Raw genomic sequence first — 12,343 nt, 5'->3', positions numbered from 1 at the left:
TCATTTATAAAATTTTATTTAGGCTATGTTTAGGAGGGCGTAAAATGCTTTATGCAGGAATTTTTATTTATTTTAACTGAAAACATTTTTCTAGGGAATATTTTATGCTATTTGTATGCAACTCTAAAAATAGTTCGAAAATTATTTGTTGATATGCTGTATAGAAAATTACCAAATATTTCTTATATAGTCTCGTATAATCTTATTAACCCAAAATGTTAGAATCTTCAAATATGAAGATTGAGGCTCATCAAAATATAGATGAAAAAAAAAAGAGACCAAGATCTTTTATATTTTAAATAAAAGGGAGAATAACTATATTATGGTCCAAATTAAAATTTACAGCATATAATAGTATATATGTTGTTTATATATTGTATTTGTTATCATATCATTTAATTTTTTTTTAAAAAATAACGTTACACTATATATATATATATACTATTAAATATATTATACTCTATAAAATGACTCGTCTCCTGCCAGGTAATGAATAATGTTATAAGAATGACTAATCTTCTTTTTAAGTCATCTTAAAATTTATGTGACTTTTAAAATTATTATTAAATTAAAATTTAATAATAATTTATTACACATATAATGTAATTATAATTTTAAAAGTCAAATTAATTTTGATTCTTATAAAAAAGAAAAAAGAAAAAAAAAAGTCAAAATTAATTTTAGAGGACTCCAAGAAGACTCCAAACGCCAAAATGCTGATCTGGCAAGATAAAAACGGAACGCTGACGTCTTAAAAGTCGATAATAAATTAACGATAAAACCGGTTATGAAAAACAAAGCTATATAAATTGAACCAACAATTAGCCGGCCCGAGCCAAATGGAGAAGACAGAGAAGGAGACCGAGAGCGAGACCGAAATATTCCGAGAAATCGTGGAAACGGGCTCGGGCACGGATGGTTCTCATCCACGCACGGATCCGACCCGGAAATCGGAGACCGTGAAGACGAAGGTGCCGGAAGTGGAGGTCCACCTGTTCCGGCGGGGCAAGGGTCCGATCGACGTGTTCAAGGCTGGACTTGGAGGTTGGGAACAGGACGAGCTCGAGGTCCGAGACATCCTTGACAAATACGGGTTCAAGTCGATCTACGCGTTCAATTCCGGGGCGGGGCGTGGCCTCGCGATCCGGTTCAATCCGAGGAACGGACGGTCTCTGTTGACTTACAGGGACGGATCCGTGGTTTACATCGATGGGGAGCCCAAGGTACTTTTGGAGAAATTGAAGTTTTTATTTTGTTTAATTTTGTATGTTTTTGCGATATATTTCTGCTTTGTTGCTGAGAAAAATACAATAAAGGAAATTGAATCATAATTTGTATGTTAAATTAAAACCAAAATTAACTCCATTAAAGCATGAATAAAGCCATGTATTCTTTTACTGTAACAATCAGGGTAATGATTTTTAGACTAATTACATGCTGCAAAGGACATCCTGGGGATCCTGTCTTATGTATAAACCTTTTGGACCATAAATTTTTATGACCGTCAAGACTAGGGCCGGCCGGATAAGTTTTGAGGCCCCAATTTTTTTTAATTTTTTTTTTGTAAGTAATAAGATCAATTTTTATTTAAAAATCATTCTTCTTGCTTTTTGTTCTTAACTTTTGCAAATGACATGATTCATCTCTACTGTAATATATTTAGTTTCTACGGATGACATATTTTGTGTTGAGCTACATATTTTTCTTTTTGTATAGAATTTAATTTGTGCAAAACAAAATTCACTTTATTCTAAATATTATTTTAATAGACAAACTTAACTGTTATATTGGTTTTAAGTTCAGGCGAAATTACTGGTATAGTTACTGCTTTAGGGGTGCCATTAATATGACTTAATTTCCATTTTCTTCTTCTTTCCCTCTAAAGTCTCAATATTTGGGATTCAATATGTAATTATTTGTTAACATAATTGGGGCCTTAAAAGTCTTCTTTCTTTTTTTAAATATATAAAAAGAAAATTAATTATACTATTGCTATTTGAGGTCTTATTTCATTTGGGGTCTTAGGCGACCGCCAAATTCGCATAGTTAATTAGCCGGCCTTAATCAAGACAATTCTACCCCTATAACTGTAGCTTTGTAAATGAACAGAGCTTGAGCTCAACTCGTATAAAATCGACTCGAGTTCAGTTCATTTATTAAACAAACCAAGCTTGAACAGAAATTTAGACTCGTTTATTAAACACGCCAAATTCGTATAACTTCATTTTTATTATTTTTATAGTATTATTTAACTTTGTAATGTGAACATCTTAAATTCTTAATTATTTAAAAAGATAAAAATAATTATCTTCCTAATGTAATACATATAACTTAAATTATTGTAATTGTGAGTCTTATTATAGATATATGTGTGTTTATATACATACTATAAAACATATATATAGACTTGAGATTGGATTATTTAAGATTCGAATTCATTTATCTAAGTAACTTAAATGATAAAATCTTAACAATAATTAATTAACTATGATTAGTATGAATTTATGAAAAAATAAAAACATTAATTGAGCAACTTGTGAACAAGCTTGGATTCGTTCAAAAAATTAATGAATTGATCTTGAACATTCAATGCTCAGCTCGACTACATCCCTAGGGCCGTAAGTAAACTCAGACCTCTTGTTTAATCTTTTCCACGTTGAATGCTCCTAGGCATTATGATCATGATTTGATGCCTCTCATGCTTGGATCATTTGGGGAAAACAAAGTGAAGGTTAATACCATAGCATCCTGATTTTTTTTTTTTTTTAATTTTTTTTTTTTTTTTTTATTTATGAATGATAATTTATTAAAGAGAAAAAGGCAAAGCCCTCATACACGAAAAGTGTACAAGAGAAGCTACCACCCTAAAAGTGTTTGAAATCTAAAAAGTTAACAATATCTAAAATATTCGGAGAAGATAAGTTAGGAACGAAGACAATAGCCTAATCTAAAAGAGAGATAAAAAAAAGAGAGGCTTTTAAACATATCATATTGGACTCGCAATCTTCGAATAGGCATTGATTCCTTTCTTTTCAAATGCTCCACATTAAGAACGCTGGAATAACTTTTTAGATAGCCTCCTTCAGATGTCCCCATCCTTGAGTCCTCCAACAGTGAAGTAGCACTTGGATGTTGCTAGGCATCGCCCACAAAACTTCGAATAACTAGAGAACCAAATGCCATAGATCGCTAGTGTACTCACATGGAGGAGAAGGTGATTAACAGTCTCCTCATTCTTTTTGCAAAGACAACATTAATTAACTGATACCTTACCTTTTGAGATTATTAGCCGTAAGGATCTACCCCAAGCTACCGTCCAAGTAAAGAACATCATGTGGGGTGGGGCCTTAACCTTCCAAACACCTTTCCCAGGGAATGAGCCCTTGAGCTCGGCTATCCAACCTGGAAAGTGTTATAAAGCTTTTCACTTCAAAGTCCTTGTTACTAGTTGGGGTTCAAAACAATTTATCCGCTTCCCCCAAATGGGTTGTAGAGGAGTATAACAAAGAGAGGAAAAAGTAAGAGATTCCAATTATGTACTGTCCTAATTAACTTGGATTCCAATGAAAAGAGGTACTAGAGGATTCCAAGTAATCTGACACCAATGCCTCTTTGTCACAAGCTATCGCATACAGTTCTGGAAATGAATATTTGAGACTAACTTTGTCGCACCAAACATCATGCCAAAATCGAACACACGAGACCCGTTCCTAACCTTGAAAGATACAAAGTTGGAGAAAGTTCCCAGCCATTCCTAATATTCTTTGAAAAAAGCATACCCCATAGGGCCCCTGGGCTTCCTTTGAACACCATCTCCCACTCAGGACCCTGTACTTCTCAACAATCACCTGTCTCCATCCTTTTGCACAAATCTCCAAAGCCATTTACGTAGTAAAGCTTTATTGAATAGCATGGGTTTTTTAATCCCAACCGTCCCTTGGGAATTGTGGAACAAATAACTTTCCAGTTCACCATATGAAGCTTGGGCTCACCACCTAGACCATCCCAAAGAATGCCCCTTTGAAGGCGCTCCAACCGCCTGGCTACTCCGGCTAGTAAAGTAAAAATGGACGAGAAGTAAGTAGGTAAGCTAGATAATGTGCTCTTGATTAAGGTAAGGTGACCACCCCAAGACAAGTAAATCTTCTTCCAACTAGCCAATCTTATTTCCATTTTCTCAACTACCCCGTCCCATATGGCTTTTGAATTAAAAGAAGCACCCAAGGGAAGTCTCAAATAAGTTAAGGGCAAAGAGGAGATGCTGCAGCTGAGAATACCTGCTCTTGATGCAAAACATCCCCCACTGCGACCAATACCGATTTTTGAAGACCACCTTCAGGCTGGAAATTGCCTCAAAAGAAATGAGAATATGGCCTAAAATATTGATTTGAACCCGGTCTGCATCACACATGATAAGCGTATCATCTGCAAAAAGGTGTGATATTTCTAGCGAGGCATTGTTTTGAATGCTTGCTCGGAATCCAGATAAGTGGACACCAATCATAGCTCTAGAGAGCATCCTACAAAGAGTCTCCATGACAATCAGGAAGAAGGGAGGCGAGAGAGGATCCCCTTGGCGGAGGCCTCAGGAGCTACCAAAGAAACCATGAGAACTACCATTGGTAAAATAGAGAAACAGACCGTGGAAATACAAGCAGACACCCAATTCGTCCATTTAGAACCGAAGCCAAGACACCCCAAGAGATATAGGCGGAATTTCCAATTGACTTGATCATAGGCTTTCTCCAAATTCAGCTGACACAACGCTTGGAATTCTTGATTTCAACCTGTTGTCTAGATACTCATTTGCTATTAGAACTAAGTTTAGCATTTGTCTGCCCCTATAAATGCATTCTGACTGTTTGAGATGAACAATCCTAATACTTGTTTCATTTTGATAGCCAAGACTTCGGCCAGGATTTTATAAACGCTCCTCACCAGACTGATGGGCGTGAAATATTTTACTTCTAGCTGCTAAATCTTTTGAGGGATGAGAGTAATGAAAGTAGTATTAAGGCTATTCTCGAACATCTCATGCTCATGAAAATTGTGTAAAACACACATAAGATCATCCTTCATTAAAGCCCAACAAGACTGAAAGAAAGCAATAGTGAAACTGTCAGGCCTGACACTTTATCTCCATCCTTACTAAGCAATGCCTTAAGAACCTCTTCCTTGTGAAATGGTCTTTCCAACTAATTCACTTCTGCATAATCTAAAAAGGGAAACTCCAACCCATCTATTTTAGAGTGCCATTGAACCGTTTCATTAAAAAGATTCTTGTAAAACTGGATAATTGTATCATTGATTGCCTCTTGATCAGAAGTAGTAGAGCCATATATACAAAGGATGGCAGTAAAAATGTTCTTCCTGCAAGAGTTAGCAATACGGTGAAAAAACCTTATGTTGTTATCCCCTTCATTTAACCAAGTTGCCTTTGATTTCTGCCTCCAACTAACTTCTTACAGAAGAGCAACCTTTTCCAAATCTGTTTTCGCCTTCCCCCTTCCTTTTGATATTCTCCTCTTCTAGAGAAAGCTCATCTTCTAGGTAATCAAGAGACTTATCTCCTCCAATAAAGACTTCTTCCCCCCCCTCCCCCAAGGGGCCCTTGCTAAGCTTCCAAATCTTGTTATTTATTTATTTATTTATTTATTATTATTATTATTATTTCAATGGGTTCGTTGGAACATTTTCTTCTTCTCTTTAATAATTGGTGTTCTTCCTTCTTTTTTCTCTTTAACTTAAACATCTACAGAGGTGATGCAATATTGTGTGATGGTTTTGACAATTGGGTTTAGGCAGACATTTCTATGAACGATATTCATGTAATTTTTCCACCGTATCTCCCATCTTTTGGGACATGAAAAGTCCAAAATTCAGTTTTGAAGTGCTCTCTATTCAGTTCTGGGAGTGAAGACCATATTATCCAGTCGTACTCTGTCTAATTTTGGATAATAGTATTAGCCTTTTGTCCTCATATTATTATGTGATAGTTTTTCAATTTGTGGGGTGTCTATTCTGCTGGCATAAGATGATTTTCAAGTTCATTTCATTGTACCAAGAATATTCTGAGAGCTTGATGGTGTGTGCCATAATTTTTACTCTGATAATATTAAATTATCTGAGGTTTCCATATGGACACCAATTTTCTTAGATAAGAAGTTTTCTTTGTTCCCCTTCTAATTTCCAATTCTTGTTAGGTCAACCTCTGCCTGATATCAAATTATTCCAAGTTGACCCCTTTTACTGTGTGAAACCTTAAAAAGAATTGTTTCATGAACTGAACCCAAGTTAATGAATTTCGAGACTTAATTAATTATGTCAAAATTAGTTACCCGAGTACAAAACGTATTTTCCTTGTTTTAGCCCTTACAAATTTTTTTTGTTAGAATACATGGAAGATAACAACACACTTATCGGATGCTTTGTTATATTTAATAATTTGATTAGAATATGCTAATCACTTTTTTTGAAAAATAAAATAAAATTGAGATAGATGTTGGAAATAAAGATCTTGTTTTAGCCGATTATGATTTTTCTTATTTATAATCTCTGATTGCAGGATTCCTTGATCAAACCAGTAACCAAGATCTTGTTTGGGGTAGCAGTTATAACCATTTTGCTAACATTGGTTTTGAAGGAAACTCCAGTGTGGGTCGAGAAATTTAACATTTTTGGTGGGAGCTTCCCTCCATGGATCCTTGCTTGCGTGGTTATCGTATTCACTCGCACGAGGAAAAGAACTAAGGACTTGTTGAAAAAGTATGGTTGGTGAAAAAACAAAATTTTCTTTTTTAGAGCTTACGAGTTTCTTCAATTCTCTCCCAAGTTTTGTCTAACTCAAGTTTAATTTTCTTCATAATCATCCTTACATTTACGTTCAGCAGTAAAATATGTTGGATGATATTTTCTGGTAGATGATTTTAGTGTTTTTCCATGTCGGGGTTGGCGGAGATCGAGCCACCTTAGTTGTTATAAAAGAACTGGTGCCTGTGACTGGAGGAATGAGTTTGTGAATTATTTCAATGCAATTCAGGCCGTGGAATGGGTTTTACATTGTTTTGCTTTTTTCATATATGAGAAAATTAAGTTTAAACTGATCAGATCATACGTCTGATTTGTTTACATGAAAGAAATCATGCAGTAGCGGCTTAAATCTACAAGGAGGCAAGTGTGCGGGGGGGTCACGAATGCTGGTGGTAGCAGTGGCACCATTCTTCACTATGAAAACAGTGTCCATACCCCAGCTCAGATGCCGATCAAAATGACAGTGCATAAGCCAAACCCCTGCCAACAATTAAACATTTCGATCTATAATTAGTCTTTACAATATGTTTGCATATATATATATATATATATATATATATTAATCTTACAAAGTTGAAAGGATTTAGCATATATACCGGGGTTATCAGCTCTAAATCGGATGGTCGCCCATCCATCTTTAGGAACTAAAATTGTGTTAGCTTCAGGTGGATCAACCAAGTTATAAGATAGCGGGTCCGTCACATTGTTGAAATTCCCCACGCCCGTTCCTACCAAATAAAATCTGAATCCATGCAAATGCATCGGATGATCTTCTGATCCGCTGAAAACATCGGTCCCTTGGAATACTATTTCCACTGATGCATTGTAGTTGAGCACCTTCACCTTTGTCCCTTGTCTCGTATGTGTATAGTTTACTGTCCGTAAATTGTCAGATGTAAAATTAAAAAATGTTGGTGGCTTGTCTGGAAAATCTGAGTCGTAAATCTTGCTCAAGTTCCTGCACGTACACAAATTTAGCAATTTTACTACTTATAATATCTGTAATTAATATAATTAATGTTATCAATCTGATGATTGAATATTCGATCCATCTATATTCTTTTCCTAAAAGCATCAACATTCAAAATAAGCGAAAGATGAAGGAATTAAGAGAAATAAACAAGCTAGAGCAAATCAATTACCCGTAGTAGGCTTGTAGAATATCTATGGAGGGGTTGACGAAGCTCATGTTGTTCAGGCTGGCCATCAGCCGGTTGCCATCGGGTCCGGCACACGAGTCATTTGCACAGGGATTCATGTTCATGGAAAGTGTTATAAACATTCTTGACTCGATTTCATGCGGCACATCTATAGGGTACTGTTCGTTCGCCAAGCTCCTCAGACCTTCCGTGAACGTGCGAGTAGCCGAGACATCATCGTAGTGCGGAAGGTCTGCCGGATACGAAGGCGCCGACGGTAAAGTATAGTTGCCGTTGTACTGCCAGACCGCCGTGGCGATGCTCTCGTCAAAATCGTAGAGTGCCCCATCATAGTACGGGCTGATGAGCATGTAATATTGGCTGGGAGATTGGTTTGCGGTGACAAGGACGTCCATTGTTTGTCCGGGGGCTATCATAACGTAACCTGTAGTGAAGGGTTTCACGTAGGCTGCATCCCAACCAACGACTGTGAGATTGTGTTCAGAGATTGCAAAGAAGAAGTCTCTATTCATTGCGGCATTTACAAGGCGGAGAAGATACGTCTTGCCGGGGTCAACTAGCATATGGTATGTAGATTCTGCAATACCAAAACCAATTATTAATTAATTAGGATCATTAATATATAGACGGAATAGCTCTATTACAGTTTTTATTACAAATTTTCGAACAAACAAACGTGTTAATTAGTTTATAATTGGTGAAACGATTAATAAAAAATCTGATGATTTGTCATTGTCAAGTACTATGCACTCTTAATTATTTTACCAATTGTAGATGGTCATGTTACTTTGTAAAGAAATAGTAGTAAAAGTTATAATATCTAAAACATTTTTCTAATATAAAACAAAAAAAAAAAAAAAAAAAAAAAAAATAGTGATTTAGTGCCGTTGGTACAAAATGATGCTAAATAGTACTGTTTACTGTTCAAATACACTAAATTAAAGTTAGTACCGTTTGAACAGGAAACGACGTTAATCAACGACACTAAATGCAAATTGAGAAACTTTAATTATTTTTGTAATATTGTTTTTGTACATATATACCATTTGAGCATGGTTTGTAATCTCCTGGTTGGCCATTGATGGTAAAAGCATCTGAAAGCGGTGTTGTTCCACCAGTTTTCATGGCATTATCAATTAAAGACATCACATCTCCCTTATACCATGATCCTGCAAGGACAACAGAAAGTTAGAAACGGAAGAATAAAATTTTGTGATCTTATGGTACAGTTGTACGTACTAAGATTTGAAGAGAAAAATATATATATATAAATGATTTGCGTACGAACCAAAAACAATAACTTCTTCTCCATCAGGCTTGGGAAATGGATAAGCGGTTCCAGCAGTGGGCAAAATGACAATGGCACCATGGACTGATGCCCGAGTCCAATCGCTATGGGCGTGCCACCACAGTGTTCCTTCCTCCGTCGAGAATATGATTTCGTATGTGAAGTTTCTTCCGGGGCTGATCGGGCACTGTGTGATAAACTCTGGACCATCTGACCATGGATTTCTCGGTTGCTTAACTCCATGCCTGTTGGGCATCCACACACACATATGTATATACATAGAGATAGATAGAGATAGAGATAGAGATAGAGAGAGAGAGAGAGGAATATATATTAATTAAAGAGTAGTACCAGTGAAGGGTGAGACCATAGTTTCCTTGATTTTGGACATTCACAAATACAGTATCGCCTCTGTGGATGCGAATCACCGGCCCTGGAAAACTGCCATTCACAGTTAACATGCTCTTGGTGCCACACAGCCTTGTAAAGTTTCTCTCTTGCAGCTATATATGTATATATATACGTACGTAAATTAAACCAAAAATTTATATCAAGAATTAATACGTACGTGTTCTATAATTATCAACTCACATGCAAACATGCATCATATATGAACATGGTAATGAATGAACTTACAACGAAGTCATAGTAATGGACATTGGCTTGAGCCATGCATAAGAGCGTCCGGCTGAGGGCCACCAACAAAGCAATGCAGATCTTGTTCTTCATTCTTCTCATGCACTCGATGATGATCTCTTGTTTTATCTTTTCATCATATATTCCAGTACGTGAGTGGTATTTATGCATGTATATATGTAATGTACGTAAGAGATATACCATTTTAAATAAGCATGCATGTTATACGAATAGTCATGACCATTTGGTGGCCGAGTCCTTCTTACCTAGCAGTCGACCCAAAGAGCCTAAGAAAATTAGCTGGTTCGAATTTTGTACGCATAACATTAATATCTTAATTAACGTTATATTTTACTTTTAGAAGGTACATCCTGGATTTTAGGGCATTGTGCTAAGATATAATTTAGGATATTATGTATGTTTGGGTGTGTAATTTTTTATTTATTTTTAATTTACTATTAAGTATTTATAATTGCAAATACTGAAAAAATTTATTTTTTGAAATTATGTTTAGATGATTTAGAGAATATATATATGAAACAAAATTCAAAAAAGATGTTTGGGAATGTGAATTAAATTAAATATATTTGAAAAAAGTAAAACTAGAAATGAAAAAAAAAAAAATTATCTCTAAATTTTAATTTTTGTATTGTTTTGCCGCCCATGTTTTCTTTTTATTTTAATTTATTTTGAGTTGAGTTGAAAAAATTAGATCGAGTTGCGTGTAAAATACACCCAAATATAAACTCAAAAAATAATTAAAAATAAAACAACACCCAAACATGCCATTAAATTTTCTTCAGTTTTTTAAGCAAATACTTGAATATATGTGAGATGAATTTGTTTAGTAAATTAACAAGCGACCGGAGTAAACGAAAACCCGTGTCATAAGGCTGAAACTCCGGTAGATTTCTCGTTTAGGACAACGGAAAGGGAAAAAGTATGCAACGCCGTGGAGTATACGGCGTTGCATAATGCTTTGAAAATAAATAAAAATCAAAGCAGCCAGTCACAATGCTTTGAAAATCACGTTGGACGTTGACATATTTGCAAGAAGAAGGGAGTTTAAATAATAGAATATTATTGAGTTTCTTAACAAATGTATATAGTAATAGAATATTCGCCAATTCTAACGATTTCAAACGGTGACCATTTGTTAAGAATCAGAAGGCTAAGTACTGACAATGCTTTGAAAATCACGTTGTATCGGCACAGGCAGCGCCATTAATGGTAACAACCCCAACCCTGCACTATGGAATCGGATCCTGCCGGCGTGCATGTCACGGCTATTATGTGGCATTGAGTTATCACGTAGAACTTATCCAATGGCATCTGGGATCCAATGGCATTTGGGATAGGTGTAGGCTTTTAAAAGAGGTTTAGCGGCATTCGCGTGTATTTCTGTTAATTAGTTTTTGGACAAAAAATGGACGGAAGTATCATTTCTATCTTTCGCCATACCTGAGACACTATTTGCGATACGAAATGAACAACGAAGAGAAAAAATAAATAAATAAAAGCTTTAAATCACATGGAATCAAACGTATTTAACCCTTCTTTTTAAAATGATCTAAGGTGTAAAATCTGCCACGTCATAAGTATATGGTTAACGGCATCTAAAAGAAAATCTTCAACTTTAACTATTTCTTCGAGACCCAAAATGGCCCCTTAAGATTAATGTTGACTCGTTTTTTAAAAATAAATAAATAAAGTAGCATCATGTTCATTATTAAATGTATCAACTTTAAATTACTATTTATCTTTGCCGCTTAATAGCAAATCCAAATCTTATAAACAAAATTCATTACCATAAATATTGATTTGTTCCTTAAAATATCTCCAAAATAATTACTTTGTCCATAAAATGTTAGAATTCCATATACCTTCAAAATTAATATTTATTTATGTAGGAAATAAAATTTCATAGTATTACACTTAGTCTCATCACCATCCTTCCTTCCCCCCCCCCCCCCAAAAGGTAGGAAGAGTCTTAGGTCTCCTTATCGAAGCTTATTTTGATCGTATCTCCTTCATTCTCCTCCAATAGTATTGTCAATGTTCAAACCGCCTTAGGTAGTTGGAATAATGTTAGAGATCATCTTTTTATCCACCTAAAGTTAATGTGACTTTTAGAATATCATCGAATCAAAATTTAATAATGATTCATCCAACATTCAATTGTGCTTTTAAAAGCTACATCAACTTTAGAGGATTGAACGAAAATAAATAAATTTAAAAATAAAATTAAAAAAAAAAAAAAAAAAAAAAAAAACCCTTTCATTACTCAGTCGGAGTAATGCAAGAATAAGTCATTTTTTGGAGCCTTATGTCTGGTTGTTTTATTTCGGCCTCATGACCCACCTTTGACAATCTTAAAGCCATAAGCCAAGTATAGGCATAACCAAGGCTTGGTTGATCAAATATTAGTGTATTTTTTTTCAATATTTTT

At 35.1% G+C, this 12,343-nt stretch overlaps 2 protein-coding genes across 2 annotated transcripts; one reads left to right on the top strand and one right to left on the bottom strand.

The window, feature by feature from the left end:
- The first annotated feature begins 800 nt into the window (after positions 1 to 800).
- Positions 801 to 7,059, top strand: LOC133865338 (uncharacterized). Its single transcript, XM_062301729.1, has 3 exons — positions 801 to 1,223; positions 6,566 to 6,766; positions 6,948 to 7,059. Exons 1-3 carry the CDS (start codon positions 840 to 842, stop codon positions 7,017 to 7,019), a joined length of 657 nt encoding a protein of 218 aa, XP_062157713.1. The 5' UTR covers positions 801 to 839; the 3' UTR covers positions 7,020 to 7,059.
- Positions 7,060 to 7,108: 49 nt separating this feature from the next.
- LOC133865336 (laccase-14-like) lies at positions 7,109 to 10,052 on the bottom strand. The gene is made up of 7 exons (XM_062301728.1): positions 9,895 to 10,052; positions 9,610 to 9,761; positions 9,259 to 9,503; positions 9,014 to 9,139; positions 7,953 to 8,547; positions 7,407 to 7,768; positions 7,109 to 7,290 (listed from the first exon to the last, which is right to left on the bottom strand). The coding sequence occupies exons 1-7, from the start codon at positions 9,994 to 9,996 to the stop codon at positions 7,109 to 7,111; spliced, it is 1,764 nt and encodes a 587-aa protein (XP_062157712.1). The 5' UTR covers positions 9,997 to 10,052.
- Between the last annotated feature and the right edge of the window lie 2,291 nt (positions 10,053 to 12,343).

The sequence above is a fragment of the Alnus glutinosa genome, chromosome 4, assembly GCF_958979055.1.
Source record: "Alnus glutinosa chromosome 4, dhAlnGlut1.1, whole genome shotgun sequence".
NCBI classification, from domain to species: domain Eukaryota; kingdom Viridiplantae; phylum Streptophyta; class Magnoliopsida; order Fagales; family Betulaceae; genus Alnus; species Alnus glutinosa.
The sequence above is the reverse complement of the archived record's forward strand: the minus strand, read 5'-3'. Positions and strand labels throughout refer to the sequence as shown.